General features: G+C 36.9%; 1 protein-coding gene across 7 annotated transcripts in view; it reads left to right on the top strand.

Annotated features, from left to right (window-relative positions):
• Positions 1-21,397, top strand: part of LOC121327814 (dystrophin-like) — a 222,876-nt gene that overhangs the window by 62,425 nt on the left and 139,054 nt on the right. For all 7 annotated transcript variants that reach the window (XM_041272024.1, XM_041272029.1, XM_041272027.1 and 4 more), the window contains exons 9-10: positions 11,929-12,140; positions 16,811-16,965. In XM_041272024.1, the coding sequence (XP_041127958.1) occupies positions 11,929-12,140; positions 16,811-16,965 (367 nt within the window). The remainder of the gene's footprint in view (positions 1-11,928; positions 12,141-16,810; positions 16,966-21,397) is intronic.

Here is a 21,397-nt window from a genome sequence, read left to right as displayed (position 1 = left end):
CTTCACACCTCTGATAAACTGCACTACTCAGGTAAGACAACCATTAAATGTATTTGTCTAAATGCTAGAAGTATCAGAAACAAAATTCTAGAACTTGAAGCTACTGCACTAATAGGTAACTATGATGTGATAGGTGTTACAGAAACGTGGTTGTCTGAGAGTGATGGGGACGAATATAATATTTGTGGGTATACACTGTATAGGAAAGACAGGGAGGACAGAAGAGGAGGAGGGGTAGCGCTATACATAAGAAACAGTCTTGAAGCCCATGTGTTAAACCTGGACAAAGAAAAGAAAACAGAATCAGTATGGGTCAGAATAACAGACAAAAATTCAAAGGGCATAATAATAGGAGCATGCTATAGACCGCCAGATTCAGACGGTGAGCAAAATAATCTGTTATACAATGACATTAGAAATACGTGTAGCAAAGGAGAAGCCATACTAATGGGGGATTTCAACTTCCCCCATATAAAATGGGAAAACCCGGTGGGTAGCACAAAGGATGAAATAGAAATGGTAGAAATGACAAATGGCTGCTTCCTAACACAATTTGTCAAGGCACCGACTAGAGGGGAGGCATGCCTTGATTTAGTCTTTTCACATAACGAAGATAGAATAACTAAAACAGAGGTCAGAGAACCACTGGCAAACTCAGACCACAACATGGTCTCATTTGAAGTGTTTTTTAAAACCCCAAAAGTAATGACTAAAGCTAAGGTTTACAATTTTAGAAAAGCAAACTATGAAGGTATGAAACAGAGACTAACAGAAGTAGATTGGAGTAAAATAGAGAAAACACCCACAGAAGAAGGATGGTTGTTCTTCAAAAATGTAGTACTAGAGGCGCAAAACAATTACATCCCTAAAGTAGACAAATCTAAATGTAAAACTAGATTGCCAAAATGGTTTAATAGATCAATTTAAAAAAATATTCAGCGAAAAAAGGCACTTTACAGAGCATTAAAAAAGGACCAAAAAGAAAGTACGCAGAAAGAGTACACAGAACTGCAAACGCAAGTCAAAAAGGAAGTTAGAAAGGCCAAGAGAGAAATAGAAATGAACATTGCTAAGGGAGCTAAAACCAATTCCAAAATGTTTTTCCAATATTACAACAGCAAGCGAACATTCAAAGAGGAGGTTAAATGTTTAAGAGATACAAATGGCAAAATCGTAGATGAAGAAAAAAAAAAAGCAAATATATTAAATGATTACTTTTCGCAAGTTTTTACAAAGGAAGATACTGACAACATGCCCCACATGTCATCCAGTTCCTATACAGTTTTAAATAACTTTAGCATAACTGAGGCAGAAGTGTTAAAGGGACTAGGAGCTCTTAAAATAAACAAATCCCCTGGGCCGGATGAGATCCTCCCAATAGTACTCAAAGAAATGAAAGAAGTAATTGGCAGACACATGGCAAATGACATTTAATAGAGAAAAGTGTAAGGTACTGCATGCAGGAAATAAAAATGTACATTATAAATATCATATGGGAGATACTGAAATTGGAGAAGGAATCTATGAAAAAGACTTTTTGTTGACTCAGAAATGTCTTCATCTAGACAATGTGGGGAAGCTATAAAAAAGGCTAACAAGATGCTCGGATACATTGTGAAAAGTGTTGTATTTAAATCAAGGGAAGTAACGTTAAAACTGTACAATGCACTAGTAAGACCTCATCTTGAATATTGTGTGCAGTTCTGGTCACCTCGCTATAAAAAAGATATTGCTGCTCTAGAAAGCGTGCAAAGAAGAGCGACCAGAATTATTCCGGGCTTAAAAGGCATGTCATATGCAGACAGGCTAAAATAATTGAATCTGTTCAGTCTTGAACAAAGAAGACTACGTGGCAACCTAATTCAAGCATTCAAAATTCTAAAAGGTATTGACAGTGTCAACCCAAGGGACTTTTTCAGCCTGAAAAAAGAAACAAGGACCAGGGGTCACAAATGGAGATTAGACAAAGGGGCATTCAGAACAGAAAATAGGAGGCACTTTTTTACACAGAGAATTGTGAGGGTCTGGAATCAACTCCCCAGTAATGTTGTTGAATCTGACACCCTGGGATCCTTCAAGAAGCTGCTTGATGAGATTTAGGGATCAATAAGCTACTAACAACCAAACGAGCAAGATGGGCCGAATGGCCTCCTCTCGTTTGTAAACTTTCTTATGTTCTTATGTTCTTACGCCCTGACAGGGCCAGATTAACGTATATGCAAATTACACTATAGTGTAGGGCCCCCGGCAGAATTGGAGGGGGACATTTTACAAAAACTGCATGCTGGCGGACGGGCCCACACACCCACAGGAAGAGAGAACAGAAAACTTGCTTTTGATTAATTTTGATCTTTTATGACGGCCAGACATTTCTTTCTCAATTACAGCAGTCTTGGCCTCTGAGTCTCACACACAAGTAGCTTCCTGCTAGTGTACAATATCAAATGCCCCACTGCTTCCTGGGAAAGATCCGTCCCTAGTCCCTACTACATCAGAGGCATCAGTCTGCAGGATAAAAATTATGAATCAGGCTCAATTTACTTATTCATTTAGAAAAAAGGTGGGTAAAGGTAAACATATACAGTGCGGGAGGCTGAAGGAAATTCAAATGTGGAAGTCTCCAACCGGCAAGAAAGGTTTAAATCCATAGTGTTTGTTTCTCTCGCTACAAAAGAAAACCCAAAAAGAAGTAAAGGACAGAAAAGTTATTCCTTTTTTTTTGTTAAACTACATTGTTTTGTTTGTTCTATTCAGTGCAATGCCACTAATGGTTTGGGGGAATTATTTTTTTTGTTTTGCTGTATATATATAATTCTGCTGCTATTGTATATATTAGCTGCTGGTCTTTCAGGTAAACTAACAAAACAACTGACCCATTAACCCTAGTGGATATTATATTATGCACTTGCTAATGCTTTTGTACTTTACTGCCTGGGTCTATGATCTGTAATGCATCATTTTGTGTTCTGTATTCTGATGGATGTTTGAATGTTAACTAAAATGATAATCAACCACAGTGAGGTTTAATTATTATCACTCGCATGTGATTTCTGTCATATGGTACAATGCAATAAAGACACACAGTTTAACAAGCCTCATGCCCAGCTATGATCAGCAAAGACAAAAGCCTACATAAAGTGTTCAGATAAGTTGTCTAATTCAGTTTGAAGGCGCTTCCTCATTATTATTGATTGGTACTGAAAAAATTCATAAATTGAAAATAAAGTAAAAGTTAGGAAATATCATGTTGCAATTAACAGGTTCCTACCATGATGTGTACAGTGTACTCACACCTATTTCAAACTTTGCATATGATTCGTATCAAATTAGCTTTATACTGGGTTTGTTTGTATCTGAATATCTCACAGGGAGCTCAAAGCAACCCTCGAACACATATGTGAGTCTCAATGGAACTGACGAACCACCCTGTAGTGTATGAACTATCCTTAAGAGTGCAGAAAATATAAACTGTGTTCACAGCGCTGTATTGGTGCATAACAGTGGGACTGTATAAAAACAATCCAGGCTATGTAATAAGCGCAGACAGATGGACACACTGGGGATGTTCCTCACATTTTTATATGGCAGCTCCACAATCGGGATAATCTATATTTTCCCCTACATAATGAATTATAAAGTGCAGTGTCAATCACATTGAATATAAAAGCTTTTTTTTTTTTTAATGCAATTCTCAAGTCTGCAAAAAATAAAAGTGCCTAATTTTGGTTTGAAACAGGAAAATTAATGGTTACCGTGCACAGCCATGATGGAAAATACTGTACAGTGACTCCATCTGTATTTGTCACCTTCTTTATTTAATTTTCTGTGCAAACTCCATGGCCGAACATGTTATTTAAAAAAAATAAAACCGTGCTCAGTTCTTCTCGGTGCTGTGAAAGAACAGGCTGGAAATGTCCGCTCTGCGCTCCACTCCAGCAACTACTCCACTCCATTGCCCTGCTCTATTCCCCTGTTCTGCTCCCCTGCTACATAAACAATTGGCTCACTCTGCTCCCTTGCTCACATTCTGTGTCCCCAACGAAGGGCTGAATTAGCCAATATGCCAATAACACCACTTTCCATAATATGCACAGGGCCCCCAAAATATGGGTTAGCGTAGGGCCCCCATGTCCTTTAATCTGGCCCTGCCCCCTGAGTTGGTCTCCAGTCCGGTTCTCTAATACGGTATTAAATGCTACATTATGTAGATGCAAACCGTATTTAGCACTTTTAAGCCAGTTTAGAGGCATAGTGTGGACATGGCCTAAATTAGATTTAACAACTGTCTCACATCAAAGATATTATATCTGTGTTGACATAATGAGATTGAAATGATGACCCAATATTATCTGAACGAACTTCTCAATGAGTGAACCACGAGTGAAATAACAACAATCCAGATTTTTTTTTTTTTTTAAGCATGTTTTTAATAAGGACGTACCTGGTGTTTCGGGCAGCACTGAGCAAGTTTTTTTGAGGACGTCCAATAACAGTCAAGTGGTTAATTCTGAAGGTTATGATCACATTTATGCATTTGGGTATTAACATCACCCATAAACTCTTGTTGGTAGGTACAATGTTAGCCAGAAATAACTGCTGATGAAATAACGTGTACTATTCAATAGTATACTGTAAGCTTTTTAAACTCACACTAAGTTAACACTTCATTAAATAGGTAATGAGTTCCATATAATCCCTGGATTTAAACTGCTACGGTGACCATAATGTCTTATGCATCAGTAGGTCTTAAAGTATATTAAGGCTCCCACTACTGTAGCTCTTATTAATGATAAGATTGTATATGTTTGTTGGGGAGGGAAATGGCAGGCTCATTTCATTAACTCTGTGTTTTGTTTTGATACCCATTTGTTTGCAAGTTAGTGTCTGCAAGAAACCTTACTCCCTTTAAATCAGTTTTTGATGGACTGGTAATTAAAAGTGCCATCACCTTCAGAAGGAAAAATTGATTTCTGTGGCAGGATTTCATTTGTCTTCTGTTAGCGCTCAATTTGCATTTTTGCATTCAGGCCCTTCTGTTTTGCTCTGAACGCCATTGGATTTAGTGTTAGTTCAGGGTTATGCGGCTATGTCACAATTCCAAGGCCAAATGTTTTACACCAGTGAATGTAATTACAAAGCCCTCTAATGTGACGCACACCCGAGGGACTTGCGGTTACAGGAATAAGATATTTCACTGTCAGCTGTAAAGACCACAGTTCAAGATCTGACCAACACCCAAGGGGAATACACTTGATGATCACCAGTTGCTTTTTTCTGCTGTATTATATTTCCTGGGATATATATAGAGAAAAGCACAAGTGGCAGTGGATTGATCTGGCTCACTGCTGATCAGTAACAATTAATTCCTTGGGCATATACACTGTAGGTGGCTATTCCACTTGAACCCCAGGTCCACTCCTTTCTTGTGATTCACTGGTGTGCATTAATTGCTCCTAAATTAAGATACCATTGCTTATGAGTTTGCCAGAACCAGTGCGCTGAAATGACAAGGTCTGCTGTTATGCTGAGCAGAACATAATGCGAATGGACATGAGTTTGTTTTTGGTGGTTGTATAATGCATTGAGGATATGGGATAAAATAAAATAATAATTTTGTTATTATTCATATTGTTTTTTTTTTGTGGTTGTGGTGCAAATTCATTAATCTCACTGAGTATGTTTCAAATGTTATTATAGGCTAATAACAATATTATAGGCTACCTTTTTTCTATATAATAATATTAACATGTTAAACAAAAAATTTTTTAAGAATTTTATCATCAAAAGTAGAATTGGGTTAATCAATTGATAGTGAGTCATGTGACACCAAGGTCTATCATTTGTTACATCACCACTGGTGTCTAGTTGAATGTTATTGGCTCAATCTTTGCACACTGCAGGCATTAACTCTTCTTAGGAAACTGGGCCAGAGCTTTCAATAAGAAAATGTTACCTGTATAAATGGTAGAAATGTGTTTTTGACTTGCGGTTATGTGTCTGGCTTCAAATTGTGGTGGTTACTAAGCACCAGCTTGAACCATGTAACCATTCTTCCAAATAAATACTTGTTTTTTGTCCTTAAAATATTTCTGTGACTTCACCCTTTGATATTTTAATTGATTAATTATATGAATCTAGTAACTAAAATGGCTGTGTGGATTTGAAGAAAAGGGGAGTTCCTGGCTGAGATATTGTTGATTAACGAATCCTCAGTTTGTGCTACAAATCCACAGAAAACTGTTTATTCATCAACAAAACAAGTCAGAGCAATTAAACAGAAAAGCAAATATCATTTTATTATACAACAATCATTTGAACAATTAGTTCATTATAGTATTACACATTTCAAATATTAGACAACAGAGAAAAGCTTGTGATTTCAGTTTAGCATTTCATATTGTTTACTAAAAGTAATATTATTATTCATTAACATAATGTTAAAAAACATTCTCATAATTTCTAATTTATTTCCACATAAACACCACTCTTCTAATTTTTATTTCATATATCTTCTGGACAGATTCAGGAACAACAGCAATTTCATTAACACTTAGTAAATCTCAATTAATTGCACAGATATTAGATTTAAACTCAACCATTGCATGTCTTTCGTTTAAGCAATGTTTCGTTTAACCATTATGTCCAGCAGCTGCGAATGATACTTTGACTTCATCAGAGTGAATGCTGTGAATGTTAACTCACACAACCTGGTGTTTTCACTCGTGTTAAGGTGGGTTTTTTCACACTTGGCTTGATCTAGGCACGGTAAGCAGCACGGAATGCTTTAATAAAGCTATCACTTCACAGCAGTGTTGACACATTGAAATGATAGGGATTTTTTTTTTTCTTTTTGTGCTGCTCGCCTTGTTCAAATCCAATGATGACTGCTTTTTGTCTTACCATATTAGACAACGTGGTCTAAATCTATCTCTGTTACCGGGCCAACAAGCATAGGCATCTGCTCTTCGTGCTGAACTGATTGTAGCATCTAGTACTGTGCCTAAAAACACGAACCCCATCCATACCAAAACCATACAAATATATACTTGTGCAGGGCATCTGGAGGCTGAGTGGGCTAGTGGTTAAAGAAAAGGGCTTGTATAAAGTCCCTGGTTCAAATCCTGACAAATCACTTAACCTCCTTGTGCTCCGTCTTTCAGGTGAGATGTTGTTGTAAGTGACTCTGGTGTGTTCAGCATCTGCTGCGTTTTGTACATTTGGAAAATGTTGTTTTTAAGATACAGATACCCAAGTGGTCTACTTATAGCCATGGCAACACAACGAAATTTCAGCACCCATCACCAAACCAAAGCAGCTGATTGAATGCAGTGAGAATCTGAAAGAAAGATAAATGATAAATACAGCACTGGTCGCGTAGGTACTGAAAAATGTGAATGAAAAACTACATTTAAAAAACCTTCCATGCCAACCTGTAACAACTATAAAGCTGTGGACTATCTATCAATGCTCATTATTTGAATCTCATGCTTTTTTTTTCAGTCTCCCTTTTGAAAAGCAATTGGGGACGTTGGCACAAAATAAAATAAAATGTATACTATACCTACCACCTCACCACCAAAAAGCACAAAACAACCTGAAGTAACATTTTCAGATGATAGTAGTAAATTATGAATGGGAGACATTCTGTTCTGTATCCACTCCTTCTCTGGCTTGCCTAATAAGGATTTATAGGACAATGTCTGCATCCTGCTCTTTAATGAATAAATTGTATCACCGGTTTGCCAATTTTCTACTGTACTGTTCTTTTTAAGCTGTAAAACATACAGCAAGAGTTCTGTCATGTTCTACTCTCCGGGTAAAACGGAGAGTAATGAAAATAAAACATAAAAGGGTGAATGGAATAACATGCCATCATGTATAGGGACTTTTATTCCAGGGGGTGTAGTTTGTTGTTTTGGAGTTCATGGCTGTTGATTTTATTGTCAGTGAGTGATGCAGTTATATTAAAGTACAACATGTGACCTTGTAATTCCATTAAATTATAATGAATGTCTATCATTTTCACGTAGCTAAATAAATATGAAAAATGTAATGAGATCTTCTAATTTCTTTAAAACTACTGCATTGCTAACAATCCTTAGCCTACAAAATCGCCTCTGTAATTTATTACATTAGATTGAACTAATAAATGCTGCGGTTCAACACAAACTAACAGGTCATTTTTTTCACATTATTATAGCAGACGGGCAGACTTTTCTTTGCCTTTTTTCAGTCTCATAATTTGTTTGATTTGTTTTTTCATTTGGACTTTTTCGCTTTTGATTTCTTAACATTGGGCAGATGTCATCTCACTGATTAGTCATATGTACTGTGTCATGATGTGCTCATAATAATAATAATAATAATAATAATAATAATAATAATAATAATAATAATAATAATGTTTTAAAAAGAACCTGACTGTTGTCTCATCTTTAGTCACTTATGAGTCTATTCATAAAGGGTTAACGCCTGTTGAAATGAGATAACAGGAGTACATGATCGGATTTCGTCCATAGCTGCCTATTTTACGGCAGTTGCTATTCATAAGAGATAATTCAGATGCGTCGTTATGCCCCAATGATTTTCGTCTATGAAGGCATGTTTGTAACGAATTGAGAGAAAGGTTAACGATTACCTCATTAGCATAAAGTTTTCATCAGTCCTGAGAGTTAACCTGCTATTCATAAGCGTGAACGAAAGCAAAATGTTGCTGATAACTGGGAGTTATTGAACGCTTTTTACAGTCAAGTCTAAACTAACGATACTAACTAACAGTCCTTTTCTTTTTTTTCTTTCACCTCCGAGACTCGATCAGTGTTCGAAAGGGAGTCTTTTTTTTCGTGAACCACAAAACGATCCATTTTGTGTACAGTGTGCAATACGGTGTGAAACTTTCACTGATTCATAAACTCGCCCCAGATTGGTTCCCTGCTTTAAGTGCAGTTTAATAATAATAATAATAATAATAATAATAATAATAATAATAATAATAATAATAATTGTAAGATTAACATTTAAAGTTTTCAAAATTATTATTATTATTATTATTATTATATTATTATTATATTTATTATTATTATGTCCTACAATACTTTTTGTTTATTTTTTTTTTTTTTTTTTTTTGGTACTGCGGTTAAGAATGGGAATCTTATGTGTGCGTATGGAAATGTGTTTACCAGCGTTGCCAAACAAAGTATTTATTTAAAAAAAAAAATTCTGAACTATGACATGTACTGAATTTTGGCAGACATGAAAGGGTCATCAGAATCAGGTTTTGCAAACTGCCCGTGACTGGCAGCTGCAGACTCGGGTTTCTGTAGTAGGCTACTGTCGGTAGATTCCGTTTTTCTTTTCGCAACAGCTACTGACACCACCCAGGGAACATTAATAATGGTGATGATGTCTTCAAAAAGAGGCGGATTTTCGTTCTTGAACAACTGTATACCCATTCATAAAGTGCATTGCGAGAGTCGTTCGTTAGCCCACATCGTTTTATGAATAGCAATATAGACGACTTTCATTAGTTTTAAACTCAATTTGTTTTATTAAGGCAGTCGGCAAGTACTTTTATGAATAGGGCTCTTAGTGTTACCTGCCGTCGCAGTGTCTAAAGCAAACTCTACGATTGCGATGGGAATGATAGGAAAGTTGCGGGCGTTTAGATGAATTGGTGATAAAAATATTAAACCGACTGCAAAATTCGTGATTAATTGAATTATTCTAATTATTGTTGCATCACTAATATTCATAGAGTCATTAACTTAGCTAATTCATTACAACAAACAAGCACTATTTCAAAACAGCCTTTGCTTATATTCTGTTCCATATAAAATATGACTACACAACAGTGTAATCTACATAGACAATGGATACTGGTAGCTGGAGGGATCTTTTTCATCTTAATAAATGTAGATGAAAATCGGTTGCCTGAAGGTTATGTTTTATATTACATCTCTGAAGCAAGTGTAATGAAGTGTTATTCTTTGTAATTGATTCTTAATGCGCTGCACAGGTAGGGAATAAAAAGGACCCACTATTTAACCCTTTGGATGCTCTATGGTGGCATGTGTGTTACTTTTAAAGGTACAAACACTCTGGAACAATGGGTGATGCACCAATTAAAAGGGGAAAATTAGTTGGCAAAGTATGTCACAAAATCTATTTTTTTGTTGCCAATACAACAGTAACACCCCATGAACAGAAAGTATTATCATTGCCCCTAAATGCAAGTACTCTCTAAGCAGTATATCATGTTCCTCTCACACTCCTATTTTGTTGTCAGCTGTAGGTCAGTGAAAATAGTACTAGGGTTGGTTGTGCCTCTGTATCACGGCTGATCAAGTCTCTACAATACGGACAGTGTTTGCAAGGGTCCTGGTCAGCTGAAGGTGACAGCGACGTCTATGACAGTGGTTCTCAAACGTCTTGAACCGCGCCCCTCTTCCTCATATCTGTGGTACTTGACCCACCACCCCTCCACATACATGTATGTATAAAGATAAAAAATTTAAAAAATCCAACATGTCACTGGCTTCTCTGTATGTCACTGGTGTGTGGTTTTTTTTCTTTTGCACAAACCAGCCACCGATCCATCATAATAAGAGCAAACTTAACACTGCATAATAGTTTACCGATTGTGTCCAATGCTTACTAATGTGCACACCACATAGTAAACCAATAAACAGTGAACATTACCAAATAGCAGCAGACTTTGAGTTGCTAGCAGTAAGATTTGTCTTAAGTTAATATATATATATAGGTTAAGATGTGCACAGTAATTAAAAAAATCAACCCTTTTCACACCCCAGGATACATTCCATCGTTCATGAAACTTGGTAATAACATTATTTGACGTTATTGAGAGAATCAAATTCTGGAGCTGCAAGCGTCTGTAGATGTGTATTACTGACACGCTTGTTACTTGACGTACGTACTGTACTATGGTTGGCCTTATTTTACAGAAATTAAACAACCATTTTTATTTCCTGTAATGATGCATAGTTTATGTAAAATTGTGAGAGTTTGCAAACAAAAGCTACGACTTTTTTTTCCCCCAGGACAGATATTCCAGGTCCTGATTTTTGAGGGCCACCATCCGCATTATTTAGGTGTTAGTTGTATCCTACGAAAGTGTTCTTATATACAGCAGATTACAGCAGTAAGAAAAAATAAAGAAAGGAAATTAAGCTTTGAACTTTGCACATGTAATTTTTGCAGAGTACATGCATTTTAGATAATGCGTTTATAAACTAAACCTGAGATTTCTTTTCTTTAAATGATCCTACATAAAACTAAAGGTCCCTATGGTTTTACAATTTGTCCTGGGTGTACTCAGAGTAAGACTGTGGCATTACTATTTCTCTGGTTTAGTAAAGGCAATGTCTACACTTTTGTAAGTTGTTAACAGTGCTATTACTTTGCCGCCTTGCTTTACTGAATGCTTTGGGGCATGACATTTAACGAAGCAGGATGAGGAGGAAGAAAACAGCTGTGTTAACCTGAAACATCTTAATAAAAAGAAAAATAATAATAAAAAAGGTAAATGCCATCACACCAGTAATTACCTTGGTGTCAAGTGTAATACAAATTAAATATCTTCAAATATAATTAAATATGTGTTTTAAAGAGCTGTGTCTCAGCTGTGTTTTTTTATAAGCTTAAATGGCAATAGCATTGTTTTCGATTTACACACATTTACAATAAAAACAAAACTATACAGTGACATTTGACAAAACGATCTGATTATTTTTTTCTTCCTCTACTACTCTTTATTGATTTTGTTGTAGATGTTGTGTGTACAGAACTTGGTGTGCTGTCTATCAGGACTCCTTGGTATAAGCGCATCTCAGTGGGTTCTCACCCTGGTCAAAGAAGAAAGAATAGATTCAAATCAGAGTTCCCCTGCTTTTGTCTCTCACCCTGCAGTAGATAAGATCCAAGTCCAGTGGGAGGAAGTACAGGGCCGGCTCCAGAACCGAAGGCAGCAGCTACAGGAGATGCAGAAGGACTCAAGTCAGTGGCTTGAAGCGAAACAGGAGGCCGAACAGGTGCTGGAGAGGGCCAAAGCCAAGTTGGAGTCATGGAAGGAAATATCTTATACAGTTGAGGCACTGAAGAAGCAGAATGCAGATCTAAAGGTAAAAGGTTATTTTATATGTTTATAGATGTAATATTATATATATATATATATATATATATATATATATATATATATATATATATATATATATATATATATATATATATATATATATATATATATATATATATATATATATATATATATATAATGATTGATTGGCTACTTAGCATGATATGAATGACCTATATATAATTGAAGACAGATGCAATCATGGGATACCTTGAAGTATAATATATAATATTATATGATATATATATATTATATATATATATATATATATAATATTTGAAGGTATATATAATAATATATATAAAATTCCATTAAATTATATCATTTAGGCTGCGGTTTCACTTTTATAAGCACTCATCTTACCTAAAGTCACAGTAGGTATTCCAAGATTAGTACCAAACTGTAAAAGGACATTTAAAATAAAATAAAATAAAATAAAATGAAAAGTATATAATAAGGTAACTATATATAAATTAACCATTAACAAAAAAAGAAACAATATATGATAACAATGTTAGTTAACCAACAGCTCAGAAAAAAATGCTCTCAGCCTTAACAAATCTTAAAAGATGAGCATATCCACAAACAGAATGCAGCATCACTTAATAGTAAGAGTCTAATCCAAACTGCAAACTACAAAACAGGCTTGTGTGCAGAATTAAGCCTAATCCTCACTAAGCACAAAACAAATGTATCATTATTTCTTTCGATCATCGTCCTATCAGCCCAATAAATCCAATCTAATAAAATCTGTCCTCTGCTCCTTCAGTCTCTAATGCTTAAATGCTTCCCACTGAAGCAAACAGAGAAAAAGTACCAAAAAAAACCTAAATAAAATGTGAATAATTTAACAACAAGCAAAAGACTCTTGAGTCTTAAACCCCCAAGTAAGTTTTTTATTTTTATTTTTAATCATACTTTTGAGGAAGTGCACATCTATGTATATGCTTGATTAAAGGAGACAAGCATTTTGCTGACAAGCGATTGAGTGGGAGATTTGGAAAGCAAAGACAAACGTAGGTCAAGCACTGCGCTTTTGATGATCACTTTACACACAATAACAAAACAAGGTGTATTCTGAATATGTGCTCGGATCTGCCTGTGACTCAAAATAGGCCAATGAACACAAAGCAGTTATTCAAGATCCTTGTGTCTATGTAATGTAAATAGGAATGGGTATGTACAGTATGTCTAGTCACCCACAGCACGTATTCCAACATTCTCTTGTTTAAGCTTTATAATATTTGTTTGTTTGTTTGTTTTGTTTTTTTTTCCTGAACTGGTATCACTCACACATCATTATCATTCTATAAAAAGTCAAGTCCACATCAGGTCGATTTTGTTGACCAATACTGTAGAGCCACCAAATCAGCTAAAAGCTAAAAAAAAAAAAAAAAAAAAAAAAAGCATGCATAATGTGGACACTGGGCAGTAATGTTAGCAAAGTAGACCAGTGTCTGACTTTTGTGGCATGTTAACAGGGATTTTTATATTTCATCAGAACTGACTGGAAATGTAACAAAGCTTTTTTCTTTATTAATGTGTCACCACAATTTGGGGATTATATACTGTTATATAGTCTGTGACTCATGCAAAAACTATTTTACAACAGAAAAAATGCTATAATTTCATTGTGTAAAAAAAAAAAAAATCATACGACACTAAGTATAATTGCAACTGTAATCTGTTATATTGTCTTCCTCGTGTTAAAACTGAAAATATTTGAAAGGTTCAAGAAATATCTGTAACACAAAACATAAACATGTTTTTCATTTTTCCTGCCAAATATCATAACGGTATTATCAACTGATTTCAGTCCTTCATAAAACAACAACTAAAATGACTTTAGAACAGTTACTCAACATATATACTCCAATCACATATGTTTACTTGTTTTTAATTAAGTACTTTCATTATCTAGACTTGCAGTCTAATAACTTTGCAAGTGTCTGTTGATTAAAGAAATAAACATGAGCTGTGAAATGAATGTTTGCATTAAAATGTTAAAGCTACTTAATAAAATCAGTAAATTCAGGGGATGACATGGCTAAGTCTCGGGGAACGTTTGGTGGAATGTTATAATGAAATTAAGTTAATGAAGCACTTTCAATGACGTTTTGATTGTTCAGATGTAGCTCAGAAAGAAATGGGGCCCGAAAAAAAAAAAGTGTCATTAGTTTAATTATAAAAATCCATTACATGAAGTCATGTAAGACGGAAAATAATGCGTCCTTAATAGAATAGCCTAAGAAACAGTAATTGCAACACTATGTTTCCAATATAAAAAATAAAAGAAATAGGGACATGTAAGCAGCAACTATTTAAGTACTAACAATTTAAAGCAGTGGCAATGATAAATACCACTTTATTTTCTATGGACCAAATACTGCAGATCATTTATTTAAGCAATGCTTTGTGTCTCTTAGAACTTGGTATTAAATTACTTCTTGCGTATACTGTATTGTGCCTTTTTGTCATTCCTAAAATACAATGACATTAATAGTATTAATTTAAAGAATGCCATAATTAACTTTAAAATGAAAGATTTACCGCACTTTCTAGTACCAGCTGAGTTAAAAGGTCACTTTCTATTTCTGTAATTAAAAAAAAAAATGTATTGCAGTTATTGATAACTGTTTGCGTGTTATAGCTGTGTCCTGACATGCTCACAGTGGTTTATTTGGGATGGCAAATGAGAATGAAGGGTTTCATTAAATTAAGTTTGCAGTTCAATAAAGTAATAATCAAAATGAACTTTAACACAACAATCCTTAAAACAGTGCTAAAGTTCAGTTCATGAAAGCTTTTTCAACTATTTTAAAGAGGGTTAGAGTTGTATTCTCATTTTTCAAAGAATTGTTTAATTTAAAACAATGTATGAATAGAATAGTGTATCTTGTTTTTCACGGGCAGCCTGGCGATCTCAACAGCATTTTATAAACGCAATGCCAAAACACACAAATACAACAACGCAATGCCATTCTCTGTATCTTTTATAATGAACTGACCAATACAGCAATACATCAACTGACCTCAGCTTTTTAAAAAATGTTTCTCCACCAAAATGAACAGCAAGAGCAAAAAACAATACTCCACCTCAAATGAATTTTCCCATCAGTTTTGTAATCCTTTTAGTAATCCCTCTTTACTATTTATGCTGTTGGGAACAATCAATTGTATCCATAAAATCCGCAAATACAGTATGTAATAAACATGTAACAACAATCATTAGTTTTATAAAATCATTCAATCATTTGTATTATAAAATTCCAGTAGGTGGCACTAATTGAATAAGCAGATGGATTTTTTTTTTTTTTTTTTTTTTTTTTTTTTTTAAGTTGTTGCTGGAAGCCAAACAGCTTATCATATTTTATAACATCTAATGTGGTGTTACATAATTATCCTTTTTTTTTTCTTTTACTTATCCCAAAGCACAGTTCTGTATTGGAAGGAATACATGACTGTATGTGGCTGTTTATTTCTGAGAGAGATAATAAATGGAGGAATGTGTGCGACTGAAGCAACACTTGGGGCTGCCACAACCTGTTTACTTTTGACGATGCTGTTAGTTAAAGTTGTCAGATTCAGTCTGAATTGCAGGGATATATACACTGCTGTGCAAAAGTCTTATACATGTTACATTTTTCTACTCTGATGCATTACATCAGCAATTTACTCAAAACCTCCACTAGTGTTTTCTACTATTATAACAATCTTGACTTAGAAGGAAAAACATTGAGTGAAATAGCTCACATCACTAGTTTTCAAGGTGTGGTATCCAAAGCATAATCAGCAAGCAAAGAGAAACATCATCTGTAATTGACAAACCCAGGACTAGAAGACCCAAAAAACTGTCTAACAAGGATCCGCAATACTTGAAGATAATATCCTTAAGGAATAGAAAGAAGACAAGCGTTGAATTCACAACAGAACTGGCAGAAGGCACAGGTGTTGTTGACCATCAAATTAACAGTATGAAGGTCACTCTTAAAATCAGGACTTAAAGGATGTGTTGTAGTGAGAATACCACTGTTAAGAAAGGGGAACAAGACTAAAAGGCTGAAATATGTACAAGAATACAGAAATTGGACTATGGAACAATGGTCAAAGGTGCTTTGGACTGTTGATGAATGGACAACGACACCTATGCCTTCTGCCAGTTCTGTTGTCAATTATTGCTCATCCTTGTTAGACAGCTTTTTTGGGTCTTCCAGTCCTGGGTTTGTCCATTACAGATGATGTTTCTCTGTACTTGTTGATTATGCTTCAGATACCACAGTCAAGTGATGCAAGCTATTTCACCCAATGTTTTTTCCTTTATGCAAGTCAAGGTTGTTATAATAGTAGAAAACACTTAAGTATATTGTTGATGCTCATAATGCATCAGAGTAGAAAAATGCAACATGTCTAAGACTTTTAGTCAGCACACACACACCCACACACACTACGGTTGTAGTCAGAATATGTGGAATAATTTAAAAGAATGTATGATTTGTCATAGATTATGAAATTAGGGATTTCACTGTATACCGCTCAAGGAATATGAGTGTGTGTGTGCGTTTGTGTGTGCATGTTTTTATTCCCCAGTTCCTTCTATGTTTTATTGTCACTGACTGAATGAATGAATGACTTGTATAAAAAAAAATGCTTTTCCAGCAATTTGTGAAGGAGCTCCGGCAGTGGCAGATTAACATAGATGTGGCAAACGACCTTGCGCGCAAGATGCTGCGGGATTACTCTGCCGACGACACCAGGAAAGTTGATCTGATGACAGAGAGCATGAACAAGTCCTGGGCAAGCATTAATAAGAAGTAAGTACTCTACAGCTGTGATTTCCCTTTACAGTCCCACATTACCGCTTTCAAAATGCATAAACAACAACATATAAAAGTGCTAAGTAGCAGACGGAGCAGAGTGTCCATTTTTTTGGTGATTCATGCATAGATATTGTAATAAAGGAGGGTCACACTGCTATTGTAAGAAATACAATTCTTTCACTGTTTTAATATTCTGCAACAAAAATCAACAGTGACATATTGGGCCTGTATTTACTACAAAGAGTGTTTCTTAACAGAGATTGATATTAACTTGGCTGTACTTTAACAACCTCCTGAAACACTTTCTGGGAAAATCATTTCTGTATAAAATAGAAGGATGTAATAAAGTTGATACTGAACTACTAGTTTACAGGTGTCTGTATCAGAAAACGTCCCTTGCAATAAATATTCAGTAGTGTGCAGAAGTTGGCTCAACTGCTACTGGCCCGTTGATGTCTCTATGTGGAGTTAATTCTTCCTAACCGTGTATGAGTTTTTAATCCTTTTAAGAACTGAGAGGGTTGTTACATTGAACAGTGATTTTGTTAAGCTTTATTATTTAGTGTAGGATTTTATGTTGTAAGATGCTGTGAGGGTCTGCAGGCTGGACCCCAGACCTTCAGTGGTGTTTGGAACCTTTTCAGAAATGAACCATTTATCTCCCCTGCAATGCCAACCTCACTTAATGGTGTTTTATGTTTATGCAAAGTTAATTGGCCATTTGAATTTACTGAAACACATTACATCTTTGAAGAAATGTCTGTTTCTTATGACTCTCAGGAAGGACTACTCTGGAAGAATTATAGACTGTTTCTACTAGGCATACTCTGAACTATCAAAGTTTCGCTGCATGAGAACAGTACCAAGTCCAGTCACAGGCATTGGTGTGGATTGCAAAAGGCTTTGTGAAGTCAGGAAACTTCAATGTAGGTGTTGAAGTAAGACGGTTCTTGAATTGACACAAGGCTGCTTGGGAGTACTCATTCCACATACATGCTACATCTTTTCTTGTAAGTGCAGTAAGGGGCTCTGTCAGTTTGGCATATCCTTTTATGAATTTTCTGTAGTATCCAACAAACTGGCAAACTTCTTTCACAGATGCCTGCACTGCCCGGAAGGGCCCACTTGGAGAGTTGTGTGCCCCCTTCCAGCGCTATCAAGTGGGTGAGCCACTGGACTGGGTGGCTATCGACGTGTTGGGCCCCTTTCCCAAGTCCACAGTGAGAAACAAGTTTGTCCTGGTCACCATGGACTACTTTTCCAAGTGACACGAGGCCTACGCCTTGTTGGACCAGTTTGCAACCACCGTTGCGACTGCCTTGCTGGAGGGCATGTTCTGCCGATTCGGGATGCCTGAAGAGCTGCATTGCAACCAAGGCCACAAGACACGCACCACCCCTCTTCACCCACAGAGCAATGGCTTGGTTGAGTGGTTCAACCGGATGCTAGCCATTCAGTTTGTGCTGTGGACCAGTCGGGATCAGTGGGACTGTGACCAGTACATAATATTGGCCCTCCTGGCCTACCGGTCAGCTATACAGGAGTCCACGATGTGTACCCTGGCTCTGGTCTTGCTGGGAAGGGAGCTGCGGACCCCAGTGGACCTCGTATTTGGACAACCCCCAGGAGAGGAACTGTGCTCACCAGCAGGGCTGGAGTACGTCCAGCAGCTCCAGGACCAGCTCAACGGAGTTCACCAGTTCATGAGGGACCGTCTCAAGGGAGCTGGCATGCGTCAGAAGCGGGCATACGACATCCGGAGTAGGGAACGGGACTTTGAACCAGGGGTGCTTATGTGGTTGCACTGCCCTAAGAGGAAGAAAGGGAGGTGCCCCAAGCTGGATAGCCAATGGGAGGGACCATGTAAGGTGCTGGCACGGTTCTCTGATGTGGTGTACCAGGTCCAGATGTGACACAAATGGTGGCGGATTGTGCTGCCGTTCACAGCGGATCCAGAGAAGGAGCCCCAGAGGGGTAAGAGGGCACGACAACGACCGGGCAGTTCACTGTTTAGAGGGGGAAGTATAACGACCTCGAGAGATGGCAGGAATCTTGGAGGACCCCCGTAATGGACAGGTGGCAAGGATGCTGATTGGGCGGAGGGGAAAGGCTGCCAAGAGGTCTCCTCCAACTGGATCTGAGAAGTGAGAGTGGGTGGGCCAGTATATAAGAGCAGCGGGAATGACGCGAAGAGGGGGAGAGGGAGACGACAAGCGAACTGACGAGAATAGAGATGAAGAGAGAGAACCACCACTATCCACCGTTAATATGGCCAGCCGACAGACGGGCGCCAACCACCATTGTGCCATTACCCCCCTTGGGAACCTTGGAAGAAGGAAGGCAAGCCTTAGGAGTGACTGTGAGAAGGAGAAGGGAAGCCAGACAGGAATCCGAGTGACGAGCCAGAGGAGCTGCATCAGGAGAGCAGTGTGTGTGTGTGTGAGTGTTCAACCCCTCCCCCCATACTTCTGCCTATCCTATGCTCTTTCACCCCTTTATCCTTTATTCTAAATAACAGGCTGACCTCACTCATGCACTACAATCACTGCCTCCGTCTGAGTCCATAAGGCCGGAACCCGAAAACATTACATTATATATGTGTATATACTGTAAATATTGTATTTCCAGTATTGTCTACAATCAGGCAAGTGAACTCGACAATAATGAGATTCAAATAATCGTTTCAACGGTCATCGATCCAGTAGTGACCAGAGCCCCAATTCACCACACCTTAAGGTTGAGCTTGGTACTTTATACTAAGGTATTCCTCTTTGAACTGCATGTCACATGCAGGGTGTGTAGAATATATAAGGAATGTATCACAGGGATGCCCAAAAGTCTGCATTTATATAGGTTTTCTTTATCCGCAGATTTATGTGTTGTTTAGAGAATATGACAGGATCTTTATGTTTTGAATTCTGCTAATAGAAGCTATAAACAATTGCAGTTGTTGTGGGTGGGGAGGGGGTTTGCCTCTTCCCATGTGCCTTTTTGATGTTGATGAATATCTTCTTTCAGGACTAGATTAGAGTTAACAACAGAAAAGCATTGTATCTTTCCATTATACTTTTCTTTAACAAGTTTGTCTGATGAGATTAGTTGTTGTGTTGCAAACAAGAAGGGCATTAGGGACACCACAAGGCCTGAAAGACATTTTGCAAAACAACAGTCTATATTAGCTTTAGTTTGTGCTACAGGTCGTAACTAAAGTCCCAAATCATGTTACTTTATGTGAGAGGCACAGTTTGTTAGTTTCTGTCAGAATAAGGACGATGTGGATTCAGTGATTGGTTAGTTTTTCTCAGATACATTTTGTTTTCATTAATGTTCTCAAAAAATTGGATTTCAGTCAGCATGGGCTTTTTTGCTTTTTTTGTACAGTGGCTCTAGTTGAATACTGATAGGTTACAGACCAAGTTTGACTTGGCCAATAGGAATGTTGTCTTTGAACACATATCTCTACTCCCTGGTTTACTTAGTTAGGAATTCACAAACTGTCGCCTTCCGAAGAAGACTAAGAGTTATTGCATGGTATCTCATTTTATATGCAACCACCGAAAGGTACAAAACATCCCAGGCATGTGTACACAAGTGCCATTATTATCTTCCACTTTTTCAAGGGGAATTTCAGTTATCTGCATTTTCTGAACTTTGGTTCACACCCTGAACACAATAATGGACACTTTAGGACTGCCTGTTCATTTTGTATCACTATGTTTCCCTTCATGAGCTGCTGAGATCACTGTGCCTAATAAACAAGTCTATTATAATGATTTGAAAGGTATGTAGTCTGTACAATATGTAGGGTTCTGTCTTGTTGTGATTTCAGTTGTATCAGCATAGTTTATAATAGGATTCAGTTACAGATTTTAAAACATTTAGGAAATGGACAAACGTGCCTTTTACATGTAACTCAGTGTATATGCGCATTAGCACTGTGGTAATAGTTATATTGTCATCATTTGGACAAGGAGATTGTTAGTAGGTTTTTGTTTTGTTTCTTTAACTCCTTAGTGAAGTCTCAATTAGTATGCACATTTACAATAAGTTCCACATCTGTGTTATCTTTTCAAATACCCGATGCAGCAGTGTTGCAATGGCATTGAATTTTATTTAAGTTTCGGCCCTTCTAATAAACCTATTTGGTGAAGCCTGGCTTCCTTGACCGAAGCGCATAACACATTCAACTTAATATTCGGAGGCATTGCACTTTTCTCATTTTTGTGCCTGGGTGGAATTGGAAATATAAACTTATTTTCCCAAACATGAGCGGGCCTGTAATAGGATAATTGGAAAAAGCAGTCCGGAGTCGGTTGCTGTCAAATTGATTTCAACCTCAATATATGATCATTATTATTGTGTCATATACAATCAAGGCTGTGGAACTTGAGATGATCTGTGGTTACCAGTGTTGGTAACAAAGGGG

This window comes from Polyodon spathula, chromosome 15 (assembly GCF_017654505.1).
Source record: "Polyodon spathula isolate WHYD16114869_AA chromosome 15, ASM1765450v1, whole genome shotgun sequence".
Classification (NCBI taxonomy): Eukaryota; Metazoa; Chordata; class Actinopteri; order Acipenseriformes; family Polyodontidae; genus Polyodon; species Polyodon spathula.
Note: the sequence above shows the minus strand (reverse complement) of the source record. Positions and strands in the feature narration are given on the sequence as shown.